Here is a 14888-nt window from a genome sequence, read left to right on the forward strand (position 1 = left end):
ACCTTTTATATGTCTTAAGAATATAGTACATAACAGTACAGGAAACAAACAAGCTTCAGCTACCACATCACAGTTGTAAATATAAGCATGACCACCCATAAGGATATTAACTGTATGTGCAAATATAATAAAAAATGTCAGATTGCATGTGTAATTCCAATTAATCCAAATTGACAACAAGACTATTTTCCAGATGCCAACTGAAGCAAGTTCTATTGCATGTTTACTAATTGTTGCAGTGGTGGCAAGTGAAAAAGGTTTTGTACCACTTGGACTCAAGTTCTACTAAAAAGCACTAAAGGAGAGGAAAAGAGTCAACTGCACATCAACTGTAGCAGAAGAGGAAGTTTTTTGTTATCTTCTGTAGTACTAAGATCTTGATAATTGATAAAAGGCTTGTTGGGAAGCAGAAGCGGCATTAGAGTAATTTCTGGGAAAGACTACCAAAAAAAATATGGTAAGTCTTTAAGTGCAGTTGATCTTCTCTTACTTTTTCAGCACTATAAACCCCCAAGTTTAAAGGTTATAAAAGAGAACAAATACAAACTGAATGCTTTCTCATTCACTGAATCAAAGTAAGGGGAAACAGCCATTTTCAGTTATATATGAAACATATATATATATATATATATATATATATATATATATATATATATATAAAAGACATTAGACTGTTCATCTCCAGATACAGAGATAACACCCATTGAATTCAACCACCTTTTCACAGCAGCTGGAAAAAACTCCCAACAAAAAAACAGCTCTCACAGGAAGCTTGTAATGTTTAGTTTCAATTTTGCCAAAGACAGGCTTAGTGCCCTGGGTACTGGATATCCAATCAATTTTTCAAGACCTCTGTGAAAAAATGCATGCATATGCATTTTTTGTACATCTGAACCTACAAAAGACAAGAGGCCAGTAAGAGAGTATAAAGAGACAAATGCTTACATAAAAACAGGTTATGTAAGAGTAAGATAACTATAAATACAGAAAACAAAACAAAAATTAACTACAGTAAAAAAAATCCCAACCCAAAATGATGCCATTCACCGCCACTCCTCTCTACCACAAAAGCAATGTGGAAGATGGAAAACCAGATGGCAAACAATACTGCTTTTTACTCTGCAAAAATATAATGTGCTGCTTCTAGTCTTAGAGGATCATACTTTGATTTAGTGGGAAATAAAGAGTTCTTTAAATCCTATCTGTAAAATATACAATTATCATGACTTATTTTTTGAAAGTGACGGTACTATGGACTAACAGTGCTTACAAAAAGACTTCAGTCTTCTCACACAATCACTTCTATCTGTTCCATAGTAACGGTCTCTTTTTAAAGTTTATTTTCTCATTTTAAATTGAGGAAAAAAATTATTCGTGCTGTAATCCCATAACTCATTCAATATTTGGACTAGGAATGTATCATTTCATTTATATATGAAAATACTAGCAATGCTATATGTAGCTAGTCCAAATAACCCAAATTTTAGCTTGACAAGTACCATACTTTCAGGAAGCATGGAAGAAACAACCTTCTGTACTGTTAGAAGAGCAAGTAAAAAAATTCCAATTATTAAAAGAAGGTAGGCAATTATACTCAAATAAATATGGGACTAGGTGTAAATGAAGAAAAAAGTGTAAAGTAAAAACCTCAACAAGTGTATAATCTCAGATGAAACAAAAGGTTAAACTGATGATATAGATCAGTTCAAATTGTAAACATGACAGATTTAATTTTATCAGGGCAGGAAACCTAGCCATGATAAAGTTATATCATGATTAAAGCGTGTTGTGATATGCTTTCGTAGGGAGAGGCCAGAAAAGTATGCTTATTTATTTTTAAAAGACAGAGACAGGGTTGCAAAATTTTAGAACTGTATAGACAGGTTAAGAGAACTACATTAAAGCTGTTCAAAGTCCAATTTACAAAGGATGAAACAATATTACTATAGGAAACTGATACATAGCAGTGTTACAAAACTAAGCCAATTAACATTTCTCAGACTGTCAACATATTTCAGTGTTTGCATGAATTTTTCCTGTCAGATACTTTTATCACACACAATAAGACATCATTATCTGTCCTAGTGCAACCCTCTAAATTATTCTCATATCTTCATAATGAATATACAATGAATACAAGAAAATATCACCACAAACTAGTTTGTTTCAGTGTTGTTTGTATAGCTCAACAGTTATGTCTGCACATCAAGCAAAATATTTCACAACAGTTTTCTTCCTACCACTGTTTTTCTGTCAAACCATTTGTTAACTTGGAGTCCACTATGTACAAATAACCCACAGAAATATGTGCTATACCCCTTCTAATTCACATCATAGGAACTGAATAGCATCTTAACCATAAGAGGCGATTCAGATCATCAAGGCAATAAGCTGACTGCCACTGCATGCTAGCTCTACAAACTTTGATAACAACTACAGCACCACACAAATAAAGACATAAAATGGTGGGACTACTCGTAAGGGCAGTACACATATAGAAACTTTCCCATGTCAAAGTCTAAGATTAGGCTGAAGAGAATACTTGCCTGACTTTATCCCTGAATTTCACTATTGGCACTTTTGCTCTGATCAGCTGAGGTCGCTCAATGTAGCTTGCTGAAAGGGAGAAAAATATGCAATTAAGTGTCATGCAAGATGCAGATCTTAATAAAAGATCCTGTAATAGAATGTAATCGACTGATTTATAGCAAACAGCAGCTTATTAAATTTAGCAGGGTTGTGCTAAACTAAGTAATTATAGCAACTGTAGCAAAAAACAACCTATAAAAGCAGGTGGAACACCCCCCACATCAAACATTAGAGAAGAAGTAAGTAGAACATAAAGTAGAAGGCTTTTCTGACGGAAATATATTCGAGAAATTTTAACATAAAGCATGCAGTACTACAACACTTTCATGGAACAGTACTTGTAATACAAATCCTGAATAGTTATAATTAAGGTACAAAAATAATGGAGAAGAACATATCCAACCAGGATGGGCTAATGATAGGCTTAAAACTTGTTTTGAAAACTGTTCATTTTAATTATAAACTATGTATCAGGAAATGCTACTGAAAACACAATAATGCTTTCTATCAAAGACGGGGTAAGCTTTATCAGCCTTATGTTTTAATAGTGATAGGACATGCAATAAATCCACACTGATGATGATGATTATTAGATGAATATCTACACAGTATGCTACCAAATGCACATTCCACACTCAGCTCCCCAAAGCTGCATCAGCCATATTGCTGTGAATTCCCTAGACTTCATGATACTTCAGCCTGTATTCAGTAGTTTCCCATAATCCTGAATGAATATTGTGCCCAAGAAAGTAATAAAGAAGAAAGAAAGGTAGGGCCTGTAGGTTGTATGATATGAATTTGATCAAAAGGTGTAATTTTAGTAATTACTTCTGTTGCTAAGTCTAGGACCACTTGAATTTGTCCATATCCAACATCATGTATTTTCCCATTGTTTTTATAAATTCACCTCAGATTAGCATGAATAAGCATGCACAGTACAAATAATACAGACTAAAAATAACCTTGGATAAAATTATTTTTTCTTTCCCTCCAGAAAAAGCAACAAGGTACTTCTATCAGCTGAACAGCCAGCTTGATTAAACAGCATAATCTCCATTGCTTTTGGATGACAAATTCAGATTTGGTGAAACAAAATATGTGCAATACTCAATTAAAGCAAGCTTTATTTTTTTTGAGACTCTGAAACAGTTTTATAGATATTCATGTTCAGACAGATTTGACCTGAGGCAATCTTTTATCTGGATTTTGATGCATTGCACAAGATTGGCACCCAGAATAAAAGACAATCTTACTAATTTACTGATGTTAAAGGGAGAATCTTAAATGAACAATTCATGCTCACTGTCTGCTAAATGAACACAAGCATCCCCTCCTTCTAGCTGCACCTTCCTAAACATCCAGGCATCTCTCCTCCAGCATCCCAGACTATTTTTAAAGTAAGAGTCTAAAGCATGCAGAGCTCTCTGCCTCCTCTCTATTCACTAACAAATTTATGACAGAGATTCCTAATGAGCTAACACACGGTAGGCAACAGTAGGCATCTATCTGTATGCTATAGCAATTCAACTTTCATCACTATGACCCTTCCTAATTATCTTCAGAGGTTAACTAAACTCATTCTAGGGACAATACACTTCCAAAGACATTCTTGTCTGCAAATGCCTCCCTGCACTTGATGGATGCTTGTCTCAAATTAGCTAGCTAAGAAAAAAAGATACATCACAAAACATAATCCCAATCTGTTTCACAGGGTGGTAAAAAGCAAGGAAGAAGACAGAAATAAGAGGTTAAGAGGAAGTTAGAAGGCAGTAACTTTGGTATCCTCTTTCTTGGCTCAGACCAATGATGCTGTTAGCAGAATCTATGTTGCACCTTACAGGGGAAGAAACAGTGACAAATACAGGGTGGGGAATTCCGGAAGGTTGAGTAAGTGCCTTAGTAAACTGACTATGTGATCATGAAAGCTATGACCAGAGAGGCTACACCAAAATACTTGAAAAGAAATCTGTACAGCTGCTCCACAGTTTTAGGCATGTTTGTGGAAAGGTCATGAACACCACTTCAGCTTAGCAAAATAGAATATAAGTGGCTTCAAAGAAGACTAAGCATTGCTTCATATATAACTTATTCATGCAGAATTTCAGACTGAAGAGCTTAATTCTCTCTCTTCTTTTACATAATGAAAGACTAAGCAATTGTACAGAATATTAATCCCAAACATGGTATATGCCAAAAAGATCTTTGACATCCTGAGCACAAAGCCTGCTCTTACTGATTTGGTTATACTACAGAAGGAGAAAGTGGACAACATAGAAGTCTGAATCCACATTCATGAAGAATCTAGGAAGGTACAACTCACTACAGGATAAAATAACTGCTGATTTTTTGTAATTCACTCAATGATCTGCACAGTCCTACAAAGTCAAACTGAGTTCAAATTCCTTTGCTTGTCCCAGCTGTTACACATTTCCCACTAGACCACCATTAGGCAGATTCCACTCTGATACCCTAGTCTCAATGCTACTGAACCTCTTTGTAAATCTAAGGGAAAATGAGCTCTTCGCTATTTATGCAGACAGTAAATACCTGTCAACCTAACACTATCAAGGTGTTCTTCAAATGAATCCCACACAGATGAATCTGAAGTGAGGAATCAGTCTGACATTTACTCTCAGTGGTTTAGATATACACAAAAACAATGAATAAAATATCAGAAGCTTATTCCCACTTTTCTGTTATCAGACTATTCAAAAACAGAACACATTTTCATTTCAGCTGGTATTCTAGATGCAGAATGACAACACAGAAAAGCCTCTGCTATAAGACTTAGAATCTGAGGGACTAAAATGCCTTGCTCAGACTTGTTACCTTTTACAAATCTGAAACAAGCTAGAGTTTATACAAATTTTATATCCACTTCCTGAACCTCCTAATCTAACAATCACATTCAACTGTATATGAAGGATAAAAGAGATGGCACCTTAAGTTCTGAAAACAAAACAAATTGTGAAAGGGACTGATGTAATTTGCAGCTGAATAAACAAATTGTGAAAGGGACTGATGTAATTTGCAGCTGAATGCTTCTTCATTTATCCATCATAGAATTAAGGTGAAATAAGCACAGAATCACACTTTTTCTGTCCTTATATTGGAATGAACAGGAACACTGCAGTATGCAAGAACAAAGAAGATGTTCTAAGAGGCACAGATAGAAAAAACGTCTTCCAGGTTGCTGAACCAAAGTAATCTGGAAAAAGGTTAAAAAAGCTCTAAAACTTTACCTATGTCACAAATATCCTCCTTATTTCTTTTTGTCCTTTAACTCTTTCAAAAGAACTCTTTCAAAAAAAGAGCAAGAACTTATTTTAAATAGCATCTTATATTTTCTCCCTGTTGTTATTTCTCTTACATCTTGGCACACACTTTGCTAGCTTTCATGTTTGGCCCACACTATGTTTATTTCCGTTCTCTCCTGTGAAGCAACTGCAAGTTTTGTGAGTGTTCACACGCTCGTTAAGAACATGCTGCAATCTCTCTTCTACAGAAGAGAGAAAAAAATACTTAACTAATATTGTCAGAGAGGTATTACCTTAAAATTGTAGGATAGTATCATACATACAGGGCAGCAAAAACTTGAAAATAATTACCAGATGCAGCTTCACGCATTTTAGGTAGACAGGCTCTCCCTGATTTATAGTAAGCACTACTGAGAACAACTAAAACTTCAGTGTGTTACCAACATTATTCTCATATTAAATCCAAACCACAGCACTGTATCAGATACTAAGAAGAAAATTAACTATATCACCTGAAACCAGGACACCTCCTGTTCCAGAAGTACTAAACCTTGACATAACTTGAGCTATAGTTTGTAAATTAGCTACATCTAACTGTAAAGACCCATGTGCAGAAGCCTTTTGGTTTTGAACATTTTTAACCAACTTTTGTCTGTTAGTTCTATTCACAAAACATCCATACACAGACACAGGACAGACTGCTACAAATAGGAATTAATGCCACAGTGATGTTAAGATTTTGAAGAGATGATGTAAGAGGACTACATACCACAACTAAGGGAGCCTGACAGGAGTGGTAATCTCAGCAGTGCTTTGTCCTGCCTTACTTTCCATAGAATATTTTGATTAAATCAAGCTGACCAAATGCACTTGCAAGGTATCAGAGAATTACAAAATCAAAAATGGGCAAAGGCACAAATCACTTGGGGATCACTTGCACACGACCATCATACCTTTCTGATACTGATAAACAAATGTGATTTTGTCCAAGACTTTGTCACAGAACAAGACCCTGAAAACACACCTATGTATCACTGTGCTATCAGAAGCACTGGAGAGAGCTTCACCACAGACAAACCCAGATTAATTTTCAGACTTAACGCAAATGTCAATAATCAGTAGTAATAAGCATTAAATATCAGATACCTATTCAGCAATAGATGTATCAAGTCTTTCTTCCACGTGAGCTATTAAAATCTGTGCATGCATACTTGCCAATGAAGAAATTTTGAAGTCTGCATGTAAACTTATGGTTTGTTCCTTTTAGCACTGCAGGACTGTTCAGAACATCACTCTAAGGACTAGCATCAAAGAATATACCACAAGTCTGGGAAGCAGGGTGATAAAGTCACTGATATCAGTAAATGTTAAGAGTATTTTATAATTCAAAGGAAGATAAAAAAGCCTCTTTGAAGTAGAAGGCTTTCATATTTAACTCAAGAACTACCCATGTGAATTCTTAATCTGAAGGGACTCTAAACAATAAGCTGAAGAAACTATGAGTTGATACGTTTTATCTGCATGTGCTGGTACTGCCAACATTTATTACTTTCTTCATTAGGCACCTAAGTTAATTACTTCTCAAAAGAAAAAAATCAATTCTACACAGTCTACTGTGAGTGACATCTTATTTTACAAATTCTTAAGAGTATTTTTCCCAGGAAGACACTGCAATTTTAAGATATTACAAGAGTTCACTAACAGAGGTTTCCCAAAAAGAACCTGGATTAGAACCTAGACAAGACACAATTACATACATTAGTTGCAATTGAGCATCAACACTTCTTCCAGAACTGCCAATAATCTCACCATCTCACTTTAGAGGGTAACTTACAAAGTTTAGTACTGAAGAGTTTTTGGACTAAGCTGAGTATACGTCTTGCTTCAGTCTTCTGATTCACCTGAAATGTGGCATTAAAATTAATGAAAAAATTTGGTATCTCTCATTTAAATATTCAAAGTAAGCATGCTTTCGTTTTAAAATTAAATTAGTGCTCAGGATAATACATGAACATGTACACCAACACATTCTACAGCCTACCTACACATTTATCACACTAAATGCCAGACAGAACAATCCATACTCAATATGTGTATTGAGTATGTACTCAATATGTAACAATCCATACTCAATATGCAAAGTGATTATCAGACATTCAAAAATCACAGACCTAGATGAAAACCTAGCCCCATTTACACAAAAAATGCCCTCTTTTTCACTTTAAATTACACTTAAATTCTTTCAAGATTATGGTCTATTTAAATTTCTTTTAGATCTCCTTTCTGTTTACCTAATTTCTACACATAACATTTTTTCTCACTAAAAATGTTTAAGATACTAAATACATAATATTTTTATGCCTAATCACTAAAATTTGTAGCTATGAATCTAAATAACAAGAAATTTTACTTATTAGAAGTTGTTTCTGCATCTAAAAGAGTTCTCTAAACAGATTTTTCGTCATTCTAGGCATCAGCTTCCCTTCTGCTGTATTTCTGGACCAATGAATTGAAGGTGAAGCTTTAAAAAATAAGTTTTGTTAGGTTGATAGGGTTGAATTCTTATCTGCACATTAATGGGCTCAAAGTTTGTAGCTATTATGAGTGCAAAACTATGTTATTAAATCAAAAAGATGTGAGCATTTTTTTTATCATTTCAGTATCCAGCCTTTTAACAGCACGTACATTAAACCAGACTTTGTTTTAACTACGTATGTTTCAAACTACTTACTGGCTCTTCTTTAATCACCAGGCACAAATCACCATCACTAGTACGAGTGCCAAATCCATTCAGTGAGGACCCAACCAAAAAAAGTCTGCTCTCTGTAATGGAAAAGTAACAAAAAATAAACATGACGTGACATATTACACTTCAAGAGGAAGGAAGAATCACAAACTTGAAGAACATGCCAACTGATACTAAGTAATTATATTCAAAACATACGTGGAAAAATTAGCTGAATTTCTCTCTGGAGTTCTGTTCTGCAAAGCTCTTTTCTGTCCAAATCAGAGGCCTGTTGCTGACATGCTTGAAACAACTCCAGAACCTGTTTACTTAACTGGATACACACATACAAAAAGTAAAGACACAGTGAACATTCTTTCTTGTCACAGATGCAATTACATGAAACACAGAAGGTTGGGTTTTTTTTATGCAAAACCCAGCACCATTTCACATGACCAACTCCATTGTCAGAGTTTTATTGCACTTAAATTCACAATTAATAGCTCCTTAAAGAAATTTCTGCTAAGTTTTTAAATTTAAATTTGTTCCAATTGTTATAAAATGGCAAACCAGATAAAATAATTTTTGCATCATCAGTATATGCAGTATTTCAGGGAATAAGTAGTGAATGACCAGAGACATCTTCTGCTGACTTTAACGTCAACAGTTTGCCTACCAGTAACAGGGAGAAAAATATCATAAAAAAACCTGATTTAAATTAGCTCTCTTTTTTATCCCACATAAACCAATTAAGAAGTCAGATCTTTGTTGGAAGGAGGTACTGACTGTTTTCCTTTCCCAACACTGTTACATTCTATAATCAACAGGCATATTTACACTAAAAACCCCAAACCCTTCTGTCATGTGAGTGCAGAACAAGACCACTCCATTCTCTTCTATATTCCAGAACAGCTATGACAGCAACTTTTATGCTTTCTTGAAAAGAGGTAGTGAACATCTTTACAGGCCAAATACTGCATTTATTCAGAATGCGCTTCTCTCATATTACTACGGTGGGGTTTTACAAGGAAACAATACCCTGACTTTCCCTGCCACCATAAAAATGCTTCAAACCCAAGCAGAGACAAGGAGGTGATGCAGAACAACAGTGGCAGCTACACGTATTGATACTCCTTCTAATGGCAGCTTACCAATAGATATCCCATGATACTGTCAAAAACCCTGGCAGAAATCTTTGTGGTCTCCTACAGCACCTCTAAATTCTGCATACTCGGAAGACAGAAGTAAAGTACAGACACAGAAAGCCATTACCTCGTCAGTGGCAACGGGGAGCCCGGTTTCTGTAGGATCTGGAAACAAAGTATCTTGCAAAGGAGGGACACATCCAATTAAGGCTGGTGAGCCACTTGCATGCAACACTGGAGTCTGAACTGAAACTGATGCTGGAAAGGAGCGTCTATGCTCTTTTGGCAAAGGCACTGCTTGGTTAACTACAGCTGTATCAGAATCATGTGAATGAATCCGCTGTCGTTTGGCATCATCTGGAACACTCTGTTGACTTTGTCTCCTAGAGAGGGACACTGTGTAATTCCTCTAGTTCACAAGCTTCAAGTTATGATTAAAAGACAGTTTCTACAAAGTTCAAATACTAACACTTAATGACATAACTACTTCACTAAGCCCAAGTATGCTACAGAGCAGGTGTGACCATCCTAGGTACTATGTGAAACAAACCTGGAATGGGAAGAGAGAACATAAAATCACAGAAATGAAGCTACCCGAGAAGTGGATTGATGCAATTCTTTAAGGCAAGTGTCTGCACTTAACCAACTGAAACCCAAATGACAAGTTTGTTTAAGCTGGCTTCAAATCTCCCAACATAGCATAGTTTGCCATAGAACAGATTGCTCAAGAGGAAAAGATGCATGCAGCATGAAACCAGGAGCTTCCTTAGTCCTTGGAAAAATTACACATTCAGCTATAACTCAACAGCATATACTTGATTGTGCTTATTTTTTCATGTTAGATTTGGCAGAGAAATAGCATTCAGGAGATAGTACTGAAGACACACTTCAGAGAACCTCCTTCCAATCAGCTGATTCCCACAATTACTAGAAAGATGTATCGACTAGTATATCTGAACTAATAAAGAGAACTGGATTTTTTTCTAAAGCATTAAAAGAAAATTAAACCCTACATTTTCACAAAATTTCCCTTTCTGTGGTAACTAAAATAACAAAGATAGTAATGTAAATTCAAGTTAATTTAAAAATAAACAACCCACAAAAACTAGGTTTCCATAAAATCCTCTTTAAAAAAAAAGAATTTACACATGCTTGAATTTAACAACTTGTATTTGAAAAACAATACATCACATAGTAAGAAAATTAGGAAAAACACATAATCCATTATCAGGAAAACATGACAATTCCCATAAAATCTTGAGGGTGCACTCTTATTTTTAACTTGGCAAATTACCAGGAAAAGAACATTCATTGACACAAATCAGCTTAAAGTCAAGCCCATACAGACCACAATTCACTACAGTACTACAACAACTCACTTTAATCACTTCTGCAAGGCTACAAATGCTGGAAGAGAAAAACTAGGTACAGGAAGTCACTTCTGAGTACTAAGATTCTCAAACAGGTACAATGCTTTGGAGACCCAATACATGGCCTGTTTTCATCAAAAGGAAAAAAGTATTCAGTATTGCAATTTCTAACATAACTCAAACTGCATAAGAAATTGACATCAGATGAGCTTCACAATGGCTACATTACAACCAGTATTAGTCACACACGCAAAGGAACTTACTTTCTTCCTTGAAATGATGTCAGGGCATCCGACGTAGACACTGGACTGACACTTCCATAAGTCACTGGTTGCAGTGTAAGAACTGGAGTAACAGCTGGAGTAACTTCAACATTCCCACTCAAAAGAGTTCTAGAAAGACTACAGTCCAAAACAATCATTCATAAGATAACCAAGATACTTTTTATGGGTTGGTAGTTGTTGTTAACTGAATATTAAATTCTACAAGTCCTGTCACCTGGGGATTTTTTAGAAGGAATACCTCTTTCTTTTCTATTCAACATGAAGATATATTTCAGTTTATAATATGCATTTAATTAAAAACAGAAAATGTTCATTCTTGACAGTATATGTGTAAGAAGGGGTTAGCAAACAAATTCACTTAAGGAACTTCTAAATTCAAAAGCCTAAACAACACTACAGTGTCTTGAAATATAAACCCAAGAATAAACGTTTCCTCCCCTTCTCATCTCCTCCCTGTTCTCCACAATAAACAAATATGATTGAAGATCTTTAAAACTAAACTGTGAATTAACAACTCTAATCAGTGCCATTACAGCTCATGCATTATGCATCACAGGTGGGCATTTAGATTCATAGGTCCATAAGAGAAATTATATAGCTCTTTTTTATATGCACGACATCTTCACGTTTTGTGAAGTTCAGGGCTGTTCACTGCTATAAACAGTAAAAACTATCCTCCATAAAGAGAAATATTTCTTTCAGACCTAACCCCTACTTCCAAATCTTACTGTACTTACACTGCATTGCGAAAATGAAATGGAGGAACGACAATTTGCTGGTGAGAAAGAAGAGTAGGAGGCATATTTAGAGGAAGTTTAGTGAAGAAAGTACTCTGTTGTTGATATTTTGGAGGGAAGGGTGGTGGACGACGCAAGTTGGAAGAATTTGGGAACATGCTCTTTTCTACTTGAAGTGAACATGTATCCTTTTATCTAAAAAAAAAAAAAAAAAAAAAAGAAAAGAAATTGAAATCAGGCAAAAAGAAATACCAGTTACCTTTTAAGCTCTTGGTTTAAAAATTCAAGTAAGCTAGAATAGGCTTCCAGGAATTGCTTAAGGGAATGGTGATCACAGGATCTACTATCAGTAGAAGACACTAAATAAAAATACTGCATACTCCGAAATTTTATAATTACTGCTTACTTAGCTTACGTTTAAGAGTGAATTTTTATATGACTCCCTCAATTTTAAGTTTAATTTTAAAAAAAATTACATGTCACAAGATATAACAGTTTTCATCTCAGGGAAAAGCAACATGCAACCAAGGAATTTGTCTCATATTTGAAACATTCCACGATGAGGTGCACAATACATAGAAAGAAACCCTTGAATACATCATAAGAGCATGAAGATGCTGCTAATCATGAACTGCAAGTTATGTCATGAAGTTTAGTATTTTTTCACAACATGACATGTAAATAAGCAGACAAATGATGACACCAATTGCAACTAGTCTAATCATTCTTTATCGTACATATGTAGTATTATTTTACTGCACAGAACTCTGTCATAGAAAAATATATGTTTACTATCTATTCAACTAAAAATCAATTCTGGTACAACTACCCAGATAGTTCTGACTGTCACTGTGGACAGCATTAGGACAAAGCATAAGAAAATGAATAATGAGGAGTTTATATGGTTGGGTTTGGCTTTGCTCCTCATTTCCTGTGATAACAACCCACACTAGTGAATAATAAAAACGTGCACACTTCTGCTCCAAGAGAAAGCTATTAGAGCTCTTCCTTTCCCCCCCCCCCCCCCCCCCCATTTGATGGGGTGGGTGAGGGGAAGCATTATGCATTATGGAAGTTGCTATTTCGATGTTCACTTTCAGTTATGCCGAAGAAATGACACCATGTTGCATAACAAATAAGTCACTTGACATTTAGTCTGGATGAGTATTTAAGTGCTGTCCAAACTTTTCCATCTCTACTAGACAGAACAATTGTTAACATGCCCCATTCCCCTCTGAGCAGACCAGGCAGTCTCCATAGCACACTGCAGACATGAGCAGTTTATGGATACAATTAGCTAGTAACAGAACGATGGATGAGAATTCAAGAGTCAGGCGCAGAAGAAACACGTGTTCGGTTTAGCCTTTGAAGCTGTAAACACCACGACGACAAGCAATGGAGGAGTTACCTTCCCCAACCCAAAACAATGCAGCAACACCGCTGTCTCACAACAGCGGCAACGACCTTTACCGTGACCGTCAGCACCGGCTACCTCGCCACGAATTGCCAGGCTCTCCTAAACAAGCTTCATAACTTACAGACCAGGTACCTTTGTCCCTTTGGGCAGTGCTTCCAAACAAGCAAGTATTTCCCGCAGAGCCACACAAGTGAACCGTGCGGGTAAGCCCGTGCGCACGGAAGCCCGCCAGCCCCCAGCCCCCATGCCGGGAGAAGCGTCCGGGCCCACGGCCACCCCTGGGGCCAGAGCCCGGCACCCCGACGCCGCTCCCTGCCACGTCCGCGCGGGACCCCCACAGGACACTCACAGAGGGCCTGAGCGGAGCCAGGCGGGGCGGGCAGCGGAGAGCACTTCCCGTAGCTGAGCACTGTCCCGTCCCCCGGATGCAGAGACGCCGCAGGAAGGGGCCGGGGTGCACCAGGAAGCGGCCGGGCCGCCGCAGCAAGCGCTCGCTCCGTCAGTTCCTGCGCCACTTCGCGGCCTCCTCCTGGCGCGCACGCCGCCTAGCGGCGCGGCGGGACGCATGCGCGGGGCGGCTCCGGGTGCGGGGCGGGCGCTGTCATGGGCTCCGTGAGGGAGCGGCGGGAGGCGGCCGTGAGCGTCACAGCGCTCCGCCGGCGCTCGGTCCTAACAGGGCCCGAGAGACACGGCGGCGCAGCCGGTTTGCTTTCTATAATTACTGGCAGACTATTACTGAGCTACTGTTCAGAAGTGTGTCCAAACTATTGTATTTGGCTAAATACTAGGATTTAGCCTAGTGGATTATAGGCATGCTAGGATTAATTTGGAGTCACAAACATATTGAAATGCTTGCTCCCTGAAGGATGTCAGAAGCAAAATCATAGAATCATCGAATCATCAATGTTGGAAGAGACTTTTAAGATACACGCAGTTCATCAAGCGTCCACCCAGCACTACCAACTGTAATCCCTAAACTACTAAACTATCACCCAGCACCAGATTCAAACACCTCAAGGACATCTCAAGGTGACTCAATTACTTCTTTAGGCAATCAATTCCAACGCCTAACCACCCTAATAATAGAGAAAAAAATTATTAATACGTAATCTGAATGTTCCCTGGTTCAATTTAAGGTCATTCCCTGTAGTGCTGCAGGCACCATAGGAGAGACCAGCTCCCACCTGGCATCTTCCTTTCAGGGAGCTGTAAGAGCAATAAGGTGCCCTCTGAGCCTGCTCTTCTTAAGACTAAACAAACCCAGCTTCCTCATCTGTTCCTTATATGACACATTTTCTAGTCCTTTCACCAGCCTTACTGCCCTTCACTGGACATACTCCAGCATCTCAATGTCCTCTTTAATA

General features: G+C 37.3%; 1 protein-coding gene across 5 annotated transcripts in view; it reads right to left on the reverse strand.

Annotated features, from left to right (window-relative positions):
- TENT2 (terminal nucleotidyltransferase 2) overlaps positions 1–14069 on the reverse strand; it is a 45193-nt gene extending 31124 nt beyond the window's left edge. For 3 of the 5 annotated variants that reach the window (XR_005255518.1, XR_005255517.1, XM_038125846.1), the window contains exons 1-8: positions 13874–14069; positions 12108–12302; positions 11350–11487; positions 9844–10099; positions 8791–8905; positions 8578–8669; positions 7681–7747; positions 2547–2616 (exon numbers count right to left, since the gene is read on the reverse strand). Coding sequence is in view for 3 of the 5 variants with exons in the window: in XM_038125846.1 (XP_037981774.1) it covers positions 2547–2616; positions 7681–7747; positions 8578–8669; positions 8791–8905; positions 9844–10099; positions 11350–11487; positions 12108–12265 (896 nt within the window). In the remaining 2 variants the exon portion in view is untranslated. Of the gene's footprint in view, positions 1–2546; positions 2617–7680; positions 7748–8577; positions 8670–8790; positions 8906–9843; positions 10100–11349; positions 11488–12107; positions 12303–13656; positions 13847–13873 lie in introns of those variants that run through there. The other 2 variants (XM_038125843.1, XM_038125845.1) reach the window with 2 other exon arrangements.
- Between the last annotated feature and the right edge of the window lie 819 nt (positions 14070–14888).

The sequence above is a fragment of the Motacilla alba genome, chromosome Z (genome assembly GCF_015832195.1).
Source record: "Motacilla alba alba isolate MOTALB_02 chromosome Z, Motacilla_alba_V1.0_pri, whole genome shotgun sequence".
Taxonomy (NCBI): domain Eukaryota; kingdom Metazoa; phylum Chordata; class Aves; order Passeriformes; family Motacillidae; genus Motacilla; species Motacilla alba.